The sequence below is a fragment of the Pelophylax lessonae genome (assembly GCF_965119305.1).
Source record: "Pelophylax lessonae genome assembly, chromosome: 6".
Lineage (NCBI taxonomy): Eukaryota > Metazoa > Chordata > Amphibia > Anura > Ranidae > Pelophylax > Pelophylax lessonae.
Window position 1 is genome coordinate 77,218,125 of NC_138773.1, and position 24,035 is coordinate 77,242,159.

Consider the following 24,035-nt stretch of genomic DNA (forward strand, 5'->3'; position numbering starts at 1 on the left):
CAAGGACAGCACAAGAATTTTGTCTGCAGACTTCAGCTGACTGCAGAAGTGATGTCATGTAATGGTTAACTTTCCCTGTGTTTTTAATTTTCTGAGCATGCCCAGTCTTGCAAATCTGCGGTCTGTCGGCCGAATTCTGTACTGACAGGCGAACAATCGTCCGTTCTGGTGTCCGCAGACAAAAATTTTCATGTTTGCACGAAAGACTTTTGTCCGCGGATTGTGCGCAGACATCTGTCGGAGGCACCATACTAACACGCGTACAATCGGCAGATCTTTCGTCCGCCGACGTTTGTATGCCGACGATCGGTACGTGTGTACGGGCCTTTAGAGTTGCTCTGACCCAGGCATCTAGCCATTACAAATTGGTAAATTGGTCTTGTCAAAGTCGCTTAAATCCTTACACTTTCCCATTTTTCTCTGCCTTCCACACATCAATTTCCCCATCGTCAGACTACACTGATCAGTGCCACCGGCACTAATCATTCGGGGAAAAACCAGACAGGCTGGTTGTACAGAAATTGATTGGTAGAGTGACTTCTGTACAACCACCCTGCCTATACATTGATCAAAATGTGTCCAGTGCCTGCTAAACTGGCCGAATTTCAATCCATGTATTGTCCATCCATCCTTAGTCATCTAACAATTTACTCTAATTCCAATAAACATGTATAACAGGGAACTTCAGATTCTGATGAATTCTTTGCAATTGTAAGGGAATGAAAGGAGAAATACATATTGCCATCTTGTGGAAAAAGTCAGTAATACAAAAGGCGGCAAAATTACGGTAACTTGTATGATACATTTTTTATTTTTTTTTAGAAAAAAAAAGCATGTTTGCACTTTTAGCAATATCAGAAAAAAATATATATATTTCTGTCATCTATTCTTTCTTTTATTTTCCCTGAGTGCTGCTGTATAGGGGGCTGCAGGAAGTAAATACTAAGTGCTGGTTTACACTACTGCGATTTCTAATGTGACTTGAGTCCCAAAGAATCGCATGACAAGGAAAATCCCAATATATTCAACAGTGCCTGTACTCATCAATGCGTCCCAGTTTTAGAAAAGGTTCCTGTGCTACTTTGGTGCGATTTACAGTGCCACTTGGCCCCATGGAATATGAAAACATGCAGCCAAGTCACATCAAATTCGCACTACATAATGGCACTGAAAATCTAGGCAAAATCACATTGCATATGTGTGAACGGATTCTACAGCTGGCTACACATTATACAATTATTTTTTTTTGTTCAATTTCCTTTACATTTATCTTTAACCATATAGTGCAAGGGCCTGCCTGATTGCATAAACTTTGAAAGTGTTTAGGTGTAACCTCATTTTATATCGTATTGATAAATCTAAAAAGGAAAATTGTATAATGTGTAGCCAGCTTTAGTCAGGTATTGAGGACGAGTTGCATTAAAAGTATATATAAAAGACATTTTTTTTTTAATTTTAAGATAGGGTGGAGAGGGAACCACTGTCAGGTTTCTGTCTGTGCTCCTAATAAAAAGAATCACCCTCTCTTTTTCTCCTGTTTACCATTAGCACCAAAAGTGAAAGAAAATTCAAAAATTTTGGATTGTTACCACAAAGTAATCTTCCAATGGGGACACTAGTTCTGGTGACTGGATTTCCTCACTTCCTGTTTGGGTAAGGGACAGGAAGTAAATCAAAATCTCCCCAATAGGACACAGATGGCAAAAAGAAATCTAACAGTGAGTATATCCCTCCCTTATTCTATCCAAAATGGAAGAAAAAAAAAAAGGTTTACCGTCATAATCGCTTGCCGACGGCCCCACTTACATATATTGTGGGGCAGCGGCTCCTACAGGCAGTCATGTACAGGTACGCGATTCTGCACTTCCGGGTCTGCAGCGCTCCTGTGTGCCGCCGGCGACCCGCTCCCGCTGTGATTGCACCTGCTGATTGTTCCTTGTAAACAAGGCGGATCGCTGTTCTGTGACAAGGGAAGACAGAGATCCTTTGTTTCTGCTAAGCAGAAACAGAGGATCTCTGTCTTCCCACAGTACAAGCAACACCCACACAGATAGCAAGCACATTTCATATGGACACATTTAACCTTTTGATTGCCCCTGATGTTAACCCCTTCCCTGCCAGTGTCATTAGTGCAGTGACCATGCATATTTTTTAGCACTGATTATTAGTGTCACTGGTCCCCAAAAAGTGTCACTTAGGGTCTGATTTGCCTGCCACAATGTCGCAGTCCCGCTATAGGTCACTGATCGCTGTTATTACTAGTAAAAAATTGGATTTTTGTCTTAGCGTGAAATCAATTTCTCTGATGTTCATTGAAGGACACAGTTCCTGATCTTCATAACCATTGGGTTATACTCCCCCCTACAGGAGTAGGCTAGGCTGAAAAAGAATCTGGCTATGCCTATGGGCAGTCCCAGGGGGTATACTCCCTCTCTTTGCTATAGGTACTCAGTTTTGTTACAAGCAGTGTCAAAAGAATTACAACTCCACAGAGGGGTGGGTGCTGTGTCCATCAATGAACATCAGAGCAGAGAAATGGATTTTATGGTAAGTCAAAAATCCCTTTTTCCCCTTTCGTTCATTAATGGACACAGCTCCTGATCTTCATAACCACTGGGATGTCCCAAAGCAGTGTTAAACATGAGGGGTGGGAACAGCAAAAAAATCCTAAGGCTAAATAGTAGCCAACCAGGCAACAGGAGCTCAACCAAAACAACTGGAACCCACCTGAAAAGAACAATACACCCTCAAAGAGGACCAGGTAAAAAACAGCAGCCTAAAAAACCTTGCAGCCAAAAGAAGCATCCCCCAGATGCCAACACATCCACTTTATAAAACTTTGTGAAAGTATGCAACGACAACCAGGTGGCCGCCTTGCAAACCTGACTGACGCCTAAAGATGGAAGGCCCAGGAAGCACTAAGCGCCCGAGTAGAGTGCGCCTTAACAGGGAAAAGAGGAACCTGACCCTTGATGGACTAGGCCTGAATCACCATCTGTCTGATCCATCTGCAAATGGTCGCAGAGGAAGCGGACAACCCTTTACAAGGCCAATCCGTTAACACAAATAGGGAGTCCGACTTCCTGAAAGACTCCATAGCTGGCAGGTACACACCCTAATTGCCCAGACCACATCCATGGCATGCAAGGCAAATTTCCTTCAGATGTTTAGGCCTGGGCACAGGGAAGGCAACACAATGTCTTCATTCAAATTAAAATCAGAGACAACCTTTGGGAGGAACGACGGACAGGGGCGAAGAACCACCTTATCTCTGAATCGCCAGGTGAGGTGAACGACAGGATAACACCGCCAGTTCCGACCCCCTTCGTGCAGAGCTAATAGCCACCAAAAAAGCCACCTTCTGAGATAGTGTAAGCAAGGGAATCTCCTGAAGCTTCTCAAAGGGAGGCTTCTGGAGGACCGAAAGCACCAAATTGAGGTCCCAAGGCGGCAACAGAGACCGCACTGGAGGAACCAAATGTCAGACACCCTGAAGAAAGGTACGCTCCAGCGAGTGTGTGGCCAAGGGTCGTTGGAAGAAGATCACCAAAGCTGACACCTGGCCCTTGATGTTACTCAAGGCCAATTTATGTTCAACCCCCGTTAAAAGGAATGTCAAGATCCGAGCCACCGAGAAGGTGCAAGGATGAACTTTAAGAGACTCACACCACGCAATGTACATCTTCCGTACGATGGTAGATCTTCCTAGAAGTAAATTTTCTAGCTTTTAACAGTGTAGGAATCACAGACTCAGATAAACCTCTATCCTTCAGCACCTGGTGTTCAACAGCCAAACCCTCAAAGCCAGCGACTGTAAAGCAGGATGGAAGATTGGTCCTTGGGACAGCACCAATCCCTGAGAGGAAGCTTCCAAATAACGTCGGCTACCAGCCGCACCAGATCAGTGTACCAAGCCCGGTGAGGCCAGCCTGGAGCCACTAAGATGACCGGAATCACTTCTGCCTCGATCCTGCGTAGAAGTCTTGGCAGAAGCTTGAGTGGAGGGAAGGCATAAATCAGACGATACTGACCCCACGGGTCTGCCAGAGGATCCTGGGACCGAGCCACAAACCTCTGCACCTTTTTGTTGAACCGAGATGCCAACAGATCCACCTTGGGGGTGCCCCACCGACACAACTGATGAACCACTTCCGGATGAAGGGACCACTCCTGACTGAGGTAATCCGTCTTCCAGTTTTTTCACCCCGGGAATGTGTATGGCAGAGAGGGCTGGAATGAACTGTTCTGCCCACCTTAGAATGCCAGCTACCTCCAGAGCTGCCATGACACTTCTTGAGCCCCCCTGGTGATAGACATAAGCCACGGATGTTTCACTGTTCGACTGAGTGTGCACTGGGCATCCCTGAAGATCATCTGCCCAATGGTCCAGACACAGCCTGATCGCTCAGAGTTCCAAGATATTGATTGGTAGTCTGGACTCTTCCAGTGTCCAGATCCCCTTAGCAGAATGTTTGCCGAGGACGCCTCCCCAGCTGGACAGGCTGGCATCCGTGGTGACCATTGTCCAATACAAGGAGGGGGGATTTGAAAATTCAGAATCCAGCCGAACGCCCGCAGAGTTCGTATTGTGATCTCCAGGTTTTCCAAAAGAGCAGTAGTCCAGAACAGCGATCCCCCGCTGGTGTAACAAAGCTAGCACTGGTGATAACACTTTTGTGAAGACCTGAGGAGCAATGGCGCGACCAAAGGGTAACGCCAAAAACTGATAATGCTCCTCTCCCACGGTAAAGCGGAGGAAGTGCTGGTAACGGGCACATATCGGAATGTGAAGGTAAGCATCCTTGATGTTGATCGAGGCAAGAAAATCCCCCTGACGCAGGGATGCCACCACTGTGCGAAGACTCCATTCTAAACTTCTGCACCCGCAAAAAGCAGTTCAGCCCATTGAGGTCCAGGATTGGACGCACCTTGCCTTCCTTCCTGGGAACTGTAAATCGGAACCGGGACAATCACCCCTTGAAGTAACAGGTCTTGTACCACCCCAAACAGACCCTTTAAGAGGTCCGGGGACAGGCGCAAGTTGGAAGGAAAGAACCTTGCCAGGGGACAAGAGCAAAACTCGATCTTGTAGCCAGACCGAATTACTTTGTGGACCCACTTGTCTTGTACCAGGGAAGTTCACGGTCCGGAACCCCTCAAAGACATCCCCTCACCCCCAATACGGGTGAGGGTGCACCTTCATGCTGAAGGAGCCTTGTCTGCGTGTCTGGAGAAGCCCGCTCTTGGCTTGCCAGATCAGGGTCATTTGGATCCTCCAGAGGGTCGACTGCTAACAACAACTAATCAGATCCAATACTTGTTATTCTATATTTTGCAGAAAAGGGTTTATCTGGCTTCTATGGAAAAGTCAGACTACTTTCCTTAAAGGGAATGTACATTGGTTTTTCAAATACTCTTCAAATACTCTTTTTTGGTCAGGTAAGTACAGTATAAAATGCTGCACCTATACTTTTGCGGTCAGGAGATGCACACTTGCGGTCAGGCGTGAGTCTGATTTTCCAGAGTTTAAGCGGATTTACTGATGTGCTGTAAATACAGAAGTGGAATAACATGTTCCAAGTTTATCCACAGACAGCTGAATGACTCAGAGAAGGGATACCTCTTCTCTCCAAGTAGAGACAATGCTGTCTGCAACTTCTATCTGAAGGAACAGTTAAAAAGCGCAATATTCATTCTGGGTTGTCTCAGCAGACAGCCCAGATTGCACCGCACACTCTGAGCAATAAATAGCACCTGTATTAAAATGTTTATGTATATAGTATAGGGATTTCAAACAAAAAATTAAAATATGAATATCAAGTTATAAACTCTAAAATCATTTAACATTGACTTTAAACCAATAGGTTTCACTTTAAGCCTGGCCAAATACTGCAATCTGATTGTACAATCTTTTGCAAAAGCAATTATGTGGTTTGTGGGTCCACGTGATGGCATATAGACTTATTTAATGGTTTAGCTAGGCTCTTACACTATATTATTTTCGATAAATCCAAAAAATTTAGCAGATTTATTTTGTAAGGGGTTTAGTGAGATTAAAGCAACTTAAAGACAACCAAACATGTTTTTGTATTTTTTTAAAAAAGCCCAATCTAAAAAGAAAAAAAAAAAAAGATTAACAATGCTAGACTGTCTGGCAGATGGAGCGCCTCTCTCTGCTTTCTTCAGGACCTGCAGTGGCTGAAGAATATTTAGCATCCAATATTTTGAGGCATATTTATAATGCAGTGAATGAGACTTTCAAGACTTATTAGTGAGTAATCAATCACCATCATTTAAAAACACATGCGCCTGGAAGTTTAATTTGCAGGGAAGGGAATGTTAGATTCGCTGCTTTATAAATTGGCACCGCTGCATGTGTTCAATACCACTTACCCCGCTGTGCTCTGGTAGACAACACAGACTGGCAGATGGATGCTGGACATGCTACAGCCACAGTAGTTAAAAAAAAAAAATAAAAATAAAAATAAAGATGGCAGTCACCACCCACCAGACAGGTATTTCTAATCTTCTCACGCAGGGACCTTTTTTTTTTTTTTTTTTTGGCTTTGCACGGTCTCTTCGGGCTTGTGTCGATGGCATCAGTTTAAGACACTTCTGAGATCATTCATAATTTATTGAAAGGTGCATTTGAACTTCAGGAGACTTCCTTCTGACCTGCATTTCATCCTCTTCAATTGAGGTTTAGCATGCCTATAGACTTGTAGAGAAATACAAAACTGGTTTGAAGTGAACATAAGCCCATCAACACAGGCCCTAGGGCAGACTAGTAATCATAGACCCCTCTGAAACACAAGGTCCGGGGTTATCCCAGTAATGTGACTAGCCCCCTGATTTGGAATATATGAGTCTTTTATGGTAAAGGGTTCATCCTTTTCAGAGTCCTCTCCCCAGATGTAGACAAGGTCAGGAGGAGGAATTGGCAGCTTTGTCCAAAATTTGCTGGGTAATGCTAATAATGGCTGCATATGTTGAACTCTTGGGAAATTCTTGGAGAAAGTCCTTGCCAACCTCCAGACTTTGGGTCAGACTGGGATCAAGAGGGACACATCCTGAAAAGTAAAAGAAAATAAAATTTACACTTTTTGGATTTTTAAGGGGTTCTTAACACCCAGTGCTTCCCAACACTGTATATGTGCATCAATTTCTGCATTTTCTTCTGCAATAAAGAAGAGCTGCAATACTTAAAAACGGGACATACTACATAAAACATGTTACATACGCATTGCAAAAAAAAACACTCTACATAAAATATCATAGGAAGCATTGCTGGCACCAGGGCCGGGACAAGGGGTGGGCAGGAGGGGTGGTTGCCCTGGGCACTGTGGTATCATGTGAGGTGGGAGTAGGCACCACAAGGAGACTGGAAGGAAAAGGATTGGTGTGGAGAAGGGGAATTTGGGGGGTAAGAATTCTTCTAGGAGAGCAAATTTGGAGAGCTGTGCTAGGTGTGGTGATTTGGGGGGGGGGGGTTGTTTTTTTTTTGTTGCTATAAACATAATATGGTAAAGAAGCAATATTTTTTGGAGTGGGGGATTTGTGCTAGTAGAGGATGATTGGGGGGCGTTTGTGCTAGTAGGGGAAATTTGTGGAGGGGGGGGGGTTGGATTTGTGCTGGAAGTGGCAATTTAGAGTAGAGTGAGGGTTTGGGCCTGGTGGTGAAATTTTAGGGGTGGATGATTTGTGCTAGAAGGGGGGCTTTTTTTGGCGGGGGGGGGGGGGGGGGGAGACAATGTTTTGTGTTGGAAGGGGGGAATTCAGTAGGGGCGGATTTGTACTGGGAAGAGGGGGATTTTTTGCTTAGGGGGTGGGCATGATGATTGGTGCTCAATTTTTTTTTTGGAGGGGGAGGGGATATTTCGCTGACACATAATGTTAATGCATTTTGGAGGGAGAGGCACAATTTGGCATGTTCGCCCTGGGCTCTAGATGACCTTGTCCCGGCACTGGTTGGCACTTGGGATAGCATCCAAAAACTTTCCTTTATTGAAACCCACTTTTAGGAAATCTTGTGCGGGCAAGGCTACACTTTTAGGGAGTAGCTGTCATCCAGCACATACAATTAAGGCTTTTCCAGTAGGCCAATTCGTTAGAGGCAGGAGAAATTGCTCCATGAAAGTTTATTTTTCTGAAGAATGTAATTTTAAAAGGGAAAGACTCTCTCTTAGAGGTTCTGCACAATGGTATATAGAAAGGGGATATAATGCCATTAATAGACAATGGGAGGATCTTCTACCTAATATATATTCAATTAGATCTAGACCACAACCAAGCACCAACCAAATGGAATAGGTGGTAACAAAAATTACACAATACAAAATTTTTTTTTATCATTTTATCTAAAGGAGTTTGTTTCTGTAGTCATCGTGCCCCTACTTTACGTTAGCTCTTACGGTAGTACCCAGCCACATTTAATCTAATAAAAGTAATGACTTGGATTTCTTAACCAGCTTCATTTTGTTGTGGAGTTAGCACTAGTGATGTCGCGAACCTAAAATTCGCCGTTCGCGAACGGCGAACGCGAACATCGGCAAATGTTCGCGAACGGGCGAACCGCCATAGACTTCAATAGGCAGGCGAATTTTAAAACACACAGGGACTCTTTCTGGCCACAATAGTGATGGAAAAGTTGTTTCAAGGGGACTAACACCTGGACTGTGGCATGCCGGAGAGGGATCACGCAAAAAAAAGTTCTTAAAAATTATAATTTTTTGATAGAGAGCCAATTATTGTAAAAATTAAAAAAAAATAAAAATAAAAAATTTCTTTGGATTTAGCATCTGGGGGGGTCTAAAAAGTGTACCTGTCAAGTTTCAGCTCTGTAGCATGTCCAGAACCCCTAAAAAACAGCATTTTTCTTATATTTTCAGGAATACGGCTTCTCTGCAATTGGCTTTTTCTCTTGCAGGCATTTAGCGGGCATTTTTTTTAGGCAGGCATGTCATTTTTTGTATTCAGTGTCTGGGGGGTCTAAAAAGTGTACCTGTCAAGTTTCAGCTCTGTAGCATGTCCAGAACCCCTAAAAAACAGCATTTTTATTATATTTTCAGGAATATGGCTTCTCTGCGGCTGGCTTTTTCTCTTGCAGGCATTTATCGGGCATTTTTTTAGGCAGGCATGTCATTTTTTGTATTTAGTGTCTGGGGGGTCTAAAAAGTGTACCTGTCAAGTTTCAGCTCTGTAGCATGTCCAGAACCCCTAAAAAACAGCATTTTTATTATATTTTCAGGAATACGGCTTCTCTGCGGCTGGCTTTTTCTCTTGCAGGCATTTAGCGGGCATTTTTTTAGGCAGGCATGTCATTTTTTGTATTTAGTGTCTGGGGGGGTCTAAAAAGTGTACCTGTCAAGTTTCAGCTCTGTAGCATGTCCAGAACCCCAAAAAAACAGCATTTTTCTTATAATTTTTAGTAGAAAACTAATGCAGTGTCTTTCCAGCTGTCTTTTTTTTTTTTACTTTGCAAGCTGCTGTGCCACCTTATATATCAGTGGTGGGTGGGCAGTGGCACAGTACACTCTCTGTGGACCTGACAGCAGTCACTGGCACCCAGGCAACTGCAATTTAAAAAATATATATATATTTTTTTACTTTGCAAGCTGCTGTGCCACCTTATATATCAGTGGTGGGTGGGCACACAGTGGCACTGCAGTGGGCACAGTACACTCTGTGGACCTGACAGTCACTGGCAGCCCAGGCAACTGCAATAATAAAAAATATATTTTTTTTTCAATTTATTGCAACAAGATGCTGTGCCACCGTATATATATCAGTGGTGGGCAGTGCACTGCAGTGGGTACAGTGCACTCTGTGGACCTGACACAGCACTCACTGCAATTATGACAGAGGAAAAAAAAAAATATTTTTTAAAATGCCAGGTACTGTGCCTGTGCCACCCGAAATGAGTGTGGTGTGCACACAGTACAGTCTGTGGTAGGTCTGTGGCCTCTCACACACAGCGGGCAGGCAACTGCAGTCACAGTGTACAATATATATATATATATATATATATAAAAAACTCTATTACCTTACCAGCCCTTAAAAGGGCTTTTGGGGACGCTAAATATATATATATATGTATATATATAAATAAAAAAAAAAAACCTCAATTACCAGCCCTTAAAAGGGCTTTTGGGGACACTAGATATATATATATATATATATATATATATATATATATATATATATATATATATATATATATATATAAGAAGAAACAACTCAATTACCAGCCCTTAAAAGGGCTTTTGGGGACACTAGATATATATATATATATAAGAAGAAACAACTCAATTACCAGCCCTTAAAAGGGCTTTTGGGGACGCTAGATATATATATATATATATATATATATATATATATATATATATATATATATAAAAAAATTACACAAATACCAGCCCTTAGAAGGGCTTTTTGGGGTGCTGATATTACAGCAGTAGTGGACCAAGAACACTGCAAGACCAGGAACACTGACTAACTGTCCCTAGCTTAACAGCAGCAGCAGCAGCAGCAGCTCTCTCCCTACTCTCACTACACACACTGCTTCAGAATGATCTAAGATGGATGCTGCCCTTGCTTATTTATAGGAGGTGGGAGGGTGTGGGAGGGAGGTACGCTGATTGGCTGGAAATGTGTCTGCTGACTGTGAGGTTCAGGGTCAAAGTTTGCCTCAATGATGTATTATGGGGGGCGGACCGAACATCGCATATGTTCGCCCGCAGCAGCGAACGCGAACATGCGAAGTTCGCCGGGAACTGTTCGCCGGCGAACAGTTCTATACATCTCTAGTTAGCACTTGTAAATATTGTAGAGTCCATAAAACTAATAGGAGCGTTACATCATTCATTACAGGCGAAACATACAACATTTCACTGTATATTAAGTGTGGTTCAGACCATGTAGTGTATTTTGTGCAATGTGAAGTGTGTAAAGTACAGTATGTGGTTTGCACAATACAACACCCCCATTCACGTATTTCAGGACATTTTTGTAACCGCTTAAACATCAACGCCAGGAATATTTCAAATGTCTCCAAACATTTTAGAAACATACACAAAGGAGATAGGTCTTCGTTCTCTTTCTGTGGTATGGAGAGGGTCTTACCTGCAGATAAAGGAAGGGAAAGGTATCGTCGGCTTTTGAACGGGAGGGCGTTTTGGTGACCCGCATCCCTCAGAGTTTGAATCACAGATGGGATGTAGATCTTTTCCTTAAGTGATACAAGTCTCGTCTCGAGCAGTGTTAATTTTCGTTGACTAAAACGTTTTCGTCAACTAAATTAACACAATTTTAGTCGACTAAAATACGACTAAAACAATTCAGATGACTAAAATAAGACTAAAACTAAAATGGCATTTTAGTCTTAAGACTAAAATACGACTAAAACTAAAATGGCATTTTAGTCATAAGACTATAACTAAAACTAAATAAAAAAAATTACATAATCAAAATGAACACTCCTCTGCTGGCCATTTCTATATCGGCAACACAATTTTATCCAGAGCATGTAATAATAGCACATTAAAGTTTAAACCTGTATTGCACCACCGCATACGCATAAGTAAGGAGCATCTACTAAGCCGCTGAAAACTAAACAATTAAGAAAAAGGCTTTTCTTATATTTTTCCCTAATATTTAATGTTGGTAATATATTCAGGTAATATGTGCAATGACATTACAGCCAATGGAGTTTACAGCAGTGTTAATTTCGTCAACGAAAACGTTTTCGTCACCGCTTTTGTCACCGGCATTTTTCAACTGAGGAAAACGAGACGCAAAGTATAGCACATTTTCGTCAAATGACGACAACCATGACGAAAATCAAATCCGTTTTCGTTAACGAAAGAAAACTAAACGAGAATGTGAGGCAGGGACGTTTACCCAACTTCCGGTTTTCATGGAGCTCCGCCTGTGTGGCGTCTGGCGTGGCGTGCCCCGTGATGTCCGACGTGAGGAGTGGACTACTACAAGAGAGTCGACTCGAGACCAGTCACCTGACCTCACCAGAGCACTGCAGCTGCAGCACTACAGCCAGACGCGCCAGGCCCGACTCATCACACGGCACTGGCACCCGGCCACCACCACATCCAGAGCAGAGCACCCACTGTGAGTTAACAACCAGGCCAGCTATTACTGCCTCCTTGAGTCCCCTCAGACCACTCACCAGTCACCACTGGCATCCGATTCCGCCATCCATCCAGGACTGTGTGTGTGCATATAGGTCGCTGAGGCCTGCCCGGCCCATCCTGTTCAACAACTTCAGTTCAGAGTCAGACCAGAGACCACCCTCAAACCTGAGACCCCCATCCAGCACTCTGAGCAGCACTGTGTGCACTCACTGCACTGACTGCAGGCAGCAGCATTACAGGCCTCCTCTCTGACCTGACCATTTACATGACTAAAATGAGTTTTAGTCGACTAAAATGTAAGATGTTGTAGTCGACTAAAATGTACTGGAGTTTTAGTCGACTAAATAAGACTAAAACTAAAACACTTGCAGAAGACTAAAATGGGACTAAAACTAAAATGTAATTTTAGTCCTAAGACTAAATTGAAATTTGCTGCCAAAATTAACACTGGTCTCGAGGCACCGAGCCAACTTCTGTTTCGTTGCATGAGAGGAGAGACCGAAGTTTCTCCCTTACCTTAAGAAGGTCCTGATAGGTAGACCGTGCGAGGCTCGCTTTGTGGGAACATTCCAAGCTACGCAACTTTGAAAAGTGTTCATCAGAAAGTCTTATTCGTTCCCTCTTAAGGCGCAACCCTATTCTGATTAGGACACCTCTAACAACCGGCTTATGAACTTCCCAAACCACCAATGGGTTGTCTACCGAGTTAGGATTGATGGAGAAATACTCCTCCAGAGCAGACCGTAACTCAGCGATTGAGTCTGCTGATTGCAGGAGTGCTTCATTCAGCCTCCAAGATAGGGGGGTTACGAGTAACTGGTCCCAAATTAAGTATCATATGGATCAGAGCATGATCGGAGAACGAGATGATGTCTATATTCACAGATATGACTCTGGATAGGTCTTTATGTGTCAAGAGGAAGTCCAGATGTGAATAAGTATGGTGGACTGGAGAGAAATAGGAATAGTCTCGCTCTTGAGGGTTCAGTAATCTCCAGGGATCTACCAAATGCAGAAGCTGCACATCTGTTCTCAGTCGCTTCAAGTATGAATAAGAAAGTGGGAAGCACCAAGCGATACATCCAGCACGGGGTCCATTACAAAATTAAAGTCCCCACCATAAATACGAAGCCCATGTGCAAATTCAAGCAGTACCGGTAGAAGGTCTCGTAGGTTAGGAAAATAAACATTGGCAAAGGTCACCTGAACATGATGAATTTTCCCTTTTAGCAAAAGGAAACGGCCCTGAGTATCCGGCTGCACCTCATCGAGGGACCATGGCACCGACTTGGCTACCAGAATACTGACCCCCTTAGATTTATTAATAGGTGAAGGACTATGGTACGCCAACAGGAAGTCTCTGTCGGTCAATCTAGGAACATTATCACTCCTAAAGTGCGTTTCTTAAAGAAAGGCTACTTGAGTTTTGCTTTTCCGTAAATCGAATAGCAGCCGAGAGCGTTTCTCTGGGACATTTGGACCTTGCACATTGAGGGAGAGGACCTTCGTGAGCCCATGGAGGACCACAACTATATTGGACAGGTAGGAGACCTAAAGAGAAGGAATACACAAACCTTCCCTGGGTGAGAGAAACTAAAACAAAATATATACAGAAAAAGAGAGAAGGGGAAAAAGGGAAAGGAAGCGAAGAGAAAAGCAGGAAATGGGAGGGATAGTCTACAAGAGCACAAATCACTTGGGTCCACTCAAGGTACTCAGGTAGGGAACCACCATAACAGGGGGGGTGTCTGGGGGAAAGAGAGAATTGGAGTGGAGATGTACAGATCCTGGATCCTTAAAAAAACGTAGTAGTATGTAAAGATATTGGAGCCTTTCAAAACATGAGAACCGTCACAGTAAGTGAGAGAAAAACCGATGGCCCAGCCGACCTCAAAGTCAGTAGAGCCCAGGTAAAACCCCCCCCCCACCTATGCCAACAATAGTTATATGGTCACAAGGCAGGCCCCATAGCCCCACTGGAAAGGCCACCACCATGGAGAACAAAAAAAAAAAACTGAATTGGAACATGGAAGTTCAATGTCTCCCTTGGAATCGGAGGTGGATGAGCACTGGCCCGGTGGTGGCGTCAAGCTCAACAGGCCAAAAAAAAAAAAAAAATAGTTGGAATTGGGTCCGCCCACCATCAATACTGCAAGGATTATCTGATTCCAGCACCAGTTGTCCATAATTGCCCCACTAAGGGGAAAAGGAGGGCAAGCAGACAGTTTAGCTAATGACAACCGCAGCAATCCCAGGCCCCAAATGCTAAAGCCATGCTTAGCAAAACAGGACCAGTCCCCCACTCTGCCAAAACCTAAGCCGTAGCAGGGAGGCCTAGAGACAGAACGTGATCATTAGGCCAGGCCAAACATATAAAGTGTATATAGAAGAAAACTTGCTGAGTCAGACCTCGGACGAACCCGGAGTGGATCTGTGGGTTTCCTGACTGGGGTCCGGGAGCGGTGGGGGGGGGGGGGGGGGTGGGAACGGATCCGTTGTGGTCTTGGCAAGGAAAAGTTAAAGGCCTCAGGGTGTAGTAGGTTGTCAAATTAGTTGGGGATTTCTACTGATGGTTTATCCAAGAATCTGAATAGGGCAGGCAACTGGTCTGGGGAACGTAGGTAAAACTCAGCCCCCTGATTCCACACGATGAGGTGGAAAGGATATCCCCAACGGCAGGTTGCCTCCGCTGCATGGATGACCTCCAGCAGAGGACAGACATCCCCCGCATGACCCAGGTTTGTCTGGAGATATCTGTGTAAACTCGGCCTGAGGCCCCATCAAAATCAATGGCCCAGGCTTGGCGTCAGATTTCCTCATTGACGGTGAAAAAGTGGACCCTGCAAAGAACATCACGAGGAGGAGCAGCAGGGCTGGAGGCCACCTGAAACGATGATGGTATGTAGGGGCCCTGCACCCGATGGATGCGGTCTAATTACAGCTCAACTGTAGGAGGTTTCCCCAGAAGTGGGTTCAAAATTGCAACCACAGTGGGACGCAGGTCTGCGCCCATGGTAGCATCAGGAATCCCTCTGAGGCGCAAATTGTTCCGGCGATTGCGGTTTTCACCATCGCCATCGTCTAGCCGCAGCCGAACATCGATGAGATGTCTGCGGAGGGCTTGTTGGTCAGCCTCTAGGGCTGAAAGCTGAGTGTCTGTGGAGGTAGAAGCTGCCTCTAGGTCTGTCACCCTCTCCTCCAGTGTCCACTTGCTTCATGTAGCTCCTTAGAGAGCGCATTCACAATAGAAGTGGCCATGGCTTGCAAGTCCTGCTTGGTAGGGAAATCTGCCATGATCTCCCTAATGGCACCCTCAGAGCAGCGGTCAAGACACTGTGTTGGGTCAGAACAGGTCAGGGACACTACCTGCGGAAGCTCTGGGGACTGGATTGGCGAGTCTGGCCGAGTCTGTGCTGCTGAGAAATCTGTTATCTGCCGAGTGGGCTTTTTTACTGAAGCTGTGCCAGCGGATCAGGTGCGAGGCAGCACCATCTTAGAGGAGGTGGCAGGAGAAGGCACCGGGTGCTGGCGGAGGAAGTAGTGAGTGATTTCAATGCCCCGGGGTTCTCCAGCAGTCTGCAGCTGTCTCCCGGCATGTAAGTAGAAAGAGGAAAGGCTACAGTTACTGTTCCTAGACCCGATCCGTGCAGAGCTCCGGAGTACAACGTTTTTACTCCTCCATCGCTAAGCCAAACCCCGTTATGTGACCTTTTATATCAGCCATGATGAAGGCCTGAGGGCCGAAATGCATTGGTGGTTTCACAGCAATTGTACATGTGTTTTTAATAAAGGAAGATTATTTTTGGATGCTATACGTATATATTTATAGAGGTGTCAGCAGCCTCAGAGCCAATTATATTTTCACCTCCTAGTTTGCCAATTGTTGGACTATGGACTGAACGTCACATTCATACTCTGCGGGGATTCTTGATATTGTACCTTGTGATGAGCTTTTGTTCACATTTTTTTTTTTGGGAGTATAATATTTATCGTTTTCTATATTTGAATAAGGTTTTTAGGGTAATGCACTAGGTCAGTGCGCCCTTTCTTTTTTCTTGTGGTCAGCAATCTCAGAGTCTGAGCACCTGACGGAGCTGTTATGCATTAAGGTGGAAGCACCCATACGCCTGTTTTAACACTACATAAAGTACAGGACAGATCACAGCCCACATTTTTTGTATGAGCAGTAACTTAAGCCCATATAGGTTAGCCACACGAAGAAGCACTTTTGCTCCAACCTACACTATCAGTGCTTTAAAGCAAAGTCTACCACAGAGGTAAACCTGCTTCACCTACAAAAATGATCAGTTAAAACAGGTCTGTAAAATTGTGTTATATTACTGGTGTACAAGGGCCCCTTTACACATCAATGACATTTTTGAGCAGTGAAAGGCTGCAAAGGCTTTATTTACCATGCATGTAGAGCAGGGGTGGGGAACCTTTTTTCTGCCAAGGGCCATTTGGGTATTTATAAAATTATTCGGGGGCCGTACAAAATGATCAACTTAAAAATGTGCCTGTTATATTTGGTCAAAAATTTAATTAACTCACCCCTAATGTGATGGCTGTAAATGCTTCTCTTTGGTGAGGTGTGTGATGTTAGCTGGTATTGATGATGTTGCAACTCACAACTGGTTTTCCAGGTTTGCGTCGGTCAGTCTGGAGCGCAGTCGACTTTGTGGTGGCAAGTTTTGAAAAGAACTGCTAGCGGGTACTGCTGGTGGGTATAGCTGGCTGGTACTGCTGGTGGGTACAGTTGGCTGGTACTGCTGTGGGTACTGCTGGCTCAGGCTGGTACTGCTGGCTTGTACTATGCTGTGGGTACTGCTGGCTCAGGCTGGTACTGCTGTGGGTATTGCTGATTCAGGCTGGTACTGTGCTGTAGGTACTGCCATGGGTACTGCTGGCTCAGGCTGGTACTGCTGGCTTGTACTGTGCTGTGGGTACTGCTGGCTAGTACTGCTGGCTCAGGCTGGTACTGCTGGCTGGTACTGTTGTGGGAACTGCTGGCTGGTACTGCTGTGGTTAATGCTGGTTGATACTGCTGTGGGTAATGCTGGCTGGTATTGCTGTGGGTACTGCTGGCTGGTACTGTGCTGTAGGTACTGTTGTGGGTACTGCTGGCTCTGGTTGGTACTGATGTGGGTACTGCAGGCTCTGGCTTATACTGCTGTGAGTACTGCTGGCTCTGGATGGTACTGCTGGTTCTGGCTGGTACTGCTGTGTGTGCTGCTGGCGAGAAATGCTGGCTAGCATCGGCGCTGCGCTGGAGGAAGAGGCGATGTTTCCTGTATTGGTCACAGGCGGAATGCATTTGATATCACTCCGCCTGTGACTCACTCAAACTGTCAGAATGGAGCCGGAACTATACAGGAAGCATTGGCTCCGTTCTGACAGATCAGCTGAGAGACACAGACTCAGCTGCATGGGGGGCCGGTCCAAATGACTTTGAGGGCCGCATACGGCCCCCGGGACGTAGGTTCCCCACCCCTGATGTAGAGTATAGAGAAATACTTTTTTCTAAGTTTTAGATAGAGAAGAAAATACTAAAAAACTCCAGTTGGGCTGTCTGTGTCCCATTGTGTCCCTCGTAGACACAACAGGCAGTTTTCTTCTTAAAGAGTTGTCATTAAAGATGATGTCCCTACTGGAAGTTATACCTTCACCTCTTCTGATGATTCTGATGCCAACCATGACATTTTGGAATTGCAATGCTCAAACATCTTCCCCTTAACATGCATGGGCCATCAGGGCTGGCTCCTGTAGTCTCCACCCCAACACAAAATGATAGGAAGATGGAAGTTGCACTCCATAATTAGCTCACCTTAGTAGTTTACCCTGTTAGCTATAAAGCAACTGCATGGATTTAGTCTCCACCAGAAAAAAAATGTGGTTCACCCTGATGGGCGTGTTCACAAGGATAGAGTAGGTAGAGTGACTACATCATTGGTGCTCAACCTGTGGCCCTTCGGCTGTTGCAGGAACTACAAGTCCCATCATGCCTCTGCCTTTGGGAGTCATGCTTGTAACTGTCAGTGGCATGCAAATGCCCCATGGTACTTGTAGTTCCTGCAACATTTGGAGGGCCACAGGTTGAGCACACATGGACTACATCTATGCAGCTGCCTTAATGCTAACCGAAAACACTACTAAGAAGTGCCAATTATAAAGTGTAACTCACATCTTATAATTTCTATCATTCCAATTACAATCTATTCTGGTGACTATGACACACACTTCAAAGATAGAACACTTGGGTTAATCACCGCCCCACAATGCTAATTTGCTGGTGGAGCTTACCAAACACCATGTACTATAACTGTTTCCCACAATGCAGTAATTGAGGCTTGATCACCACATTAAAGCATTGTAATAGGGGGAGGGGAGAAGCTGTGAGAAATGGTTAGCTTTGTCAAAGACTTCCACAGAAAAGTTCAGGAGTTGCATTGGCTGTTTAAAAGAGCAGTAAGTGTGGAAATGGTAAAATAAATATCCAATGAAGGTCCAAGTAAACCTGTTAGCTCTGCAGAGCAAGCAAAGTGCAGATTTCCTTTCAGGCTCCATTCACATCTAGTCGTTGCTATTTTTACCGGCGTTTTTGCAGCATTTTTGTGCAGGCGTTCTGAGTTACCAATGAAAAACAGTAAAACGCCTGTAATGTGCCAAAAAAGAAGCTCATGTACTTTTTTTGAGCGACAGGCATTTTGCCTATAGCGGAGTTCCAGCCATTTTTGTGTTTATTAAAAGTCAGCAGCTACAAAAAGTGTAGCTGCAGACTTTTATTAAACACGCACTCACCTGTCCCACGATCCAGCGATGCGGCCCCCTAAAGCTTCGCTCCTCTCCCTGGCACCGGCATCACCAGTGTGAGCACCCGGCTGTGACAGCTTGCGGCTTCACAGCCAGTTGCGCACTGTGCATTCGCGAGTCGGGTCGAGTGAATGGCCGGGCAATCTTCTGGGGCTTGTGACGTGTCCCAGAGGATTCCAGGGAGGGAGAGGAGAACTTCCGCTTGAGCCGCCTAGGGGGAAGTGGGAGTGGGTACCTGTCAAATCTCCCCCCAAAAAAAACAAATGTGGCATGTCAGGGGGTTAGGAGCACTTAAAGCGGAAGTTCCACTTTTGGGTGAAACCCAGTTTTAAGGCGACAGAACGCTCAGATGTGAACAGGGACCATTGAAATGAATAGGATTTGTCTTGTTGGTTTTTAGAGATGAGGCTTAGAGCAGAAAATTGCCTAGATGTGAACGGAGCCTTAGGGATATTAATAAATCGTAATAATAATCATAATATTAAATACACACTTTTTTGCAGATAAAAAAAGAAGTGCATCTATTTATTTTCTTTTTAGGAGCCTGTAAAGCATTGCAACCACAATCAGCAGATTATGGGTGCAATCTCAGCCTCCTGCAGACTGTCTGTGTATCTGTCTGCTCTTACCTCATACAGGCAGGCAGTTACTGAATGACAGGAAGACTCAATGAACTACCTAAAGCACTCACCAGTGCCCTGGTAGTTCATTGGTAACTACAAGATCTCTGTGAATGAATGATGCAGCCGTGTGACAGCAGGTGCAGGGAGAAGATTGGGGTAGAGCTGTAGGGATGGGAACATGTTCCCCAAGGTCAACTTATCCTTTAACCACTTACGGACCGCCACATTATGAAATACTTACCTTAGAACGAAGCTCCGACACGGCCGCCCGGACACCGCTGAGGCAGCTGACATGTTCCCTTGGCGTCTCTTCCGGGTTCGGTGGCTCCGGTGCTGCGAGTGGCTGGAGCCGCGATGACGTCACCCCCACGCATGCGCGCGGGAGTTCACTTTCTGGCAAGATGCTCTGAACGTCCGGCAAGAGGACCTTCAGAGCACATGTCCCGCTGGTGTGAGCAGCTGCATGCAGGGTGAATATCTCCTAGACCGTTCAGGTCTTATTATAGGCTTGCCTGTAGGTAAAAGTCAAAAAGCTGAGTATACTACCGCTTTAAGAGAATACAGTCAGAATATGTCCCAGGATGGACACATTTTATAACAAAAAAAAATCCCTTGGTGTGCTGTGTGTATTTCTTCCAGATCTGTGCATTAATCCAGTGTGAAACTTTGCCTCTGTGCAGGAGCTCCCTGTAATAAAGACTGCTCACTGCTGCTCCCTCTCCTTGTGCAGGGTGACTGGATTAGTCTCCGCTCCTCCTGCAGTTTTCTAAGGGCAGCCTGTAGTGGGCAGGCCTTCTGCTCTCTGTACAGGCTATGAGCAGTTAAGTGATGATGCTACCACTACCTCACTACCTTTAGAAGGTAATACCTTGATTTGCAAAGGTATTTGGTGCACACAAAATGTATTTGTATTCTCTGTGGCTATTGAGGAATATATTTAAATAGGAATTTTTTGTGCCAGGAGTTCAGCTTTAAGGTTTTGGGTTTTTACAGACAACTAAATATTATAAAATATAAAAGTGGTATATAAAAGGTGATTTTTGTTTTTTGATTACCCAGAAATGGGACTCCAGCATGCCTTGCTAGCTCTTCACCACCACCCTTGGAGAAAATGTTGGTGCACTCCTAGAGATGGGAGAGACAAGTCTGAGTTTAAGGATACCTTTTTAATACAATTAAAATACAAGACATAAATACATTTAAAATACAAAAACATGGCATTTAATACTATGCTGAAAAAAAAAAAAAAAAAAAAAAAAAGTACAAACCACAGTAAATAGGATATGTTCTGGACCAGAAGATCAGACAGGAAATCACGCAAAATTGATATGTGTTCTGCACTCTCTACTCTGTATTGCCCATCTACTACCAGCTCTTGGGGTCAGTGTTCTCTCTTGGTAATAAACAGATCTAAATGTACTTAGTCATTTGCCACATTTAGATGCCAAATCAGCACTAGGATGTCTTCCTTGAATCCAATCCTGGCACTAAGCACCGATCCAACCCATGTGCCATGCTTGTTTCCAAGCACGAAATGGCTTGACAGACACCAAAATACAGATATGGCAGACCCTCAGGGGATCAACATTAGGTAAGTGGGAACAGTGTGTATCTGCACAGTTGGGCATTGTAAACGAATAAACTTGTATTTTTTTTTTTTGTATAAAGTCCCTGGGGTTGATTTACTAAAACGCAAATAAAACCGCTATTCATTCACTTTAGAAGGGAATTCTCCATTATCTTAGTGAATGTGGTAAAAAAATACCCAATCATGTGCAAGGGGAAGAAAAAAAAAAAAAAAAAAAAAAACAGTATTTGCATGCATATGACTGGATGATGGATTTCAACAAAACCTCACTTCACTCACTAAGCTCTGGGGAAAATTCCTTTTCAAAGTGAACAGCCTGCTCATTTGCCTTTAGTAAATCATCCCCAATGTGTTTGTTTTAGTTATAAATAATACTTCAATCATGAGAGCAAGATGAAAAATTTGTGCCAGGCGGCACGTGAGGGGCTACTAAAGAACAGTCCAATAATCCAAGATGTGCTGCAGGACGATGCAGGGTGAAGTGCTGATAGTGAAAGCAATAAGCTAGGATAGCAGCAGGGGAGAATTACCACTAGACTGGAGCTCAGGTTGGGATGTAACACATTAGCCATTTTACTATACCCCAGAATACCAGGAAAGTTTGCAAAGATAGGAAAAAATGCAAAGCATCCTGTCAAACTGGTATTTCTTGCTGATAAAACTGTTCTGCAATCTATCAAATAATCTGGACAGAGAATTTCACTCATGTACTCTACAGCTGCAATGACCAGAAGACTCATTTTCTTATTGCTCCAGTCTGTATGTTCTGCTCTGTGCTACATACATCAAACTGCTCCAGTCTGTATGTTCTGCTCTATGCTACATACATCAAACTGCTCCAGTCTATATGTCCTTCTCTATGCTACATACATCAAACTGCTCCAGTCTATATGTTCTGCTCTGTGCTACATACATCAAACTGCTCCAGTCTATATGTTCTGCTCTGTGCTACATACATCAAACTGCTCCAGTCTGTATGTTCTGCTCTATGCTACATACATCAAACTGCTCCAGTCTATATGTTCTGCTCTGTGCTACATACATCAAACTGCTCCAGTCTATATGTTCTGCTCTGTGCTACATACATCAATCTGCTCCAGTCTATATGTTCTGCTCTATGCTACATACATCAATCTGCTCCAGTCTATATGTTCTGCTCTATGCTACATACATCAATCTGCTCCAGTCTTTATGCTCTGCTCTGTGCTACATACATCAAACTGCTCCAGTCTATATGTTCTGCTCTATGCTACATACATCAAACTGCTCCAGTCTATATGTTCTTCTCTATGCTACATACATCAATCTGCTCCAGTCTGTATGCTCTGCTTTAAGCTACATACATCAAACTGCTCCAGTCTGTATGTTCTGCTCTAAGCTACATACATCAAACTGCTCCAGTCTGTATGTTCTGCTCTATGCTACATACATCAAACTGCTCCAGTCTATATGTCCTTCTCTATGCTACATACATCAAACTGCTCCAGTCTATATGTCCTTCTCTATGCTACATACATCAAACTGCTCCAGTCTATATGTTCTGCTCTGTGCTACATACATCAAACTGCTCCAGTCTATATGTTCTTCTCTGTGCTACATACATCAAACTGCTCCAGTCTATATGTTCTGCTCTGTGCTACATACATCAAACTGCTCCAGTCTGTATGTTCTTCTCTGTGCTACATACATCAAACTGCTCCAGTCTATATGTTCTGCTCTGTGCTACATACATCAAACTGCTCCAGTCTATATGTTCTTCTCTGTGCTACATACATCAAACTGCTCCAGTCTATATGTTCTGCTCTGTGCTACATACATCAAACTGCTCCAGTCTGTATGTTCTGCTCTATGCTACATACATCAAACTGCTCCAGTCTGTATGTTCTGCTCTATGCTACATACATCAAACTGCTCCAGTCTATATGTTCTGCTCTGTGCTACATACATCAAACTGCTCCAGTCTATATGTTCTGCTCTATGCTACATACATCAAACTGCTCCAGTCTGTATTCTCTGCTCTATGCTACATACATCAAACTGCTCCAGTCTGTATGTTCTGCTCTAAGCTACATACATCAAACTACTCCAGTCTGTATGCTCTGCTCTATGCTACATACATCAAACTGCTCCAGTCTGTATGTTCTGCTCTATGCTACATACATCAAACTGCTCCAGTCTATATGTTCTGCTCTGTGCTACATACATCAAACTGCTCCAGTCTGTATGCTCTGCTCTGTGCTACATACATCAAACTGCTCCAGTCTGTATGTTCTGCTCTGTGCTACATACATCAAACTGCTCCAGTCTATATGTTCTGCTCTGTGCTACATACATCAAACTGCTCCAGTCTGTATGTTCTGCTCTGTGCTACATACATCAAACTGCTCCAGTCTATATGTTCTGCTCTGTGCTACATACATCAAACTGCTCCAGTCTGTATGTTTTGCTCTATGCTACATACATCAAACTGCTCCAGTCTGTATGTTCTGCTCTATGCTACATACATCAAACTGCTCCAGTCTGTATGTTCTGCTCTATGCTACATATATCAAACTGCTCCAGTCTGTATGCTCTGCTCTATGCTACATACATCAATCTGCTCCAGTCTGTATGTTCTGCTCTATGCTACATACATCAATCTGCTCCAGTCTGTATGTTCTGCTCTATGCTACATATATCAAACTGCTCCAGTCTGTATGCTCTGCTCTATGCTACATACATCAAACTGCTCCAGTCTGTATGTTCTGCTCTATGCTACATACACTGGACTATTCCAGTCTGTACTCTCTGATCTACATTATATATACCTGACTGCTTCAGTCTGTATGATCTGATCTACAATTCATACACAGGACTGGCCCAGTCTCT

The 24,035-nt window shown here is 44.2% G+C and overlaps 1 protein-coding gene across 1 annotated transcript in view; it reads right to left on the reverse strand.

Moving 5' to 3' along the window:
* Positions 1-6,839: 6,839 nt before the first annotated feature.
* The window catches only part of NUBP2 (NUBP iron-sulfur cluster assembly factor 2, cytosolic), a 31,720-nt gene continuing 14,524 nt past the window's right edge, over positions 6,840-24,035 (reverse strand). Inside the window, 2 exon segments of the mRNA XM_082261989.1 lie at positions 6,840-7,070; positions 20,635-20,704. Of these exon segments, the coding sequence (XP_082118115.1) occupies positions 6,925-7,070; positions 20,635-20,704 (216 nt within the window). The 3' untranslated portion in view covers positions 6,840-6,924.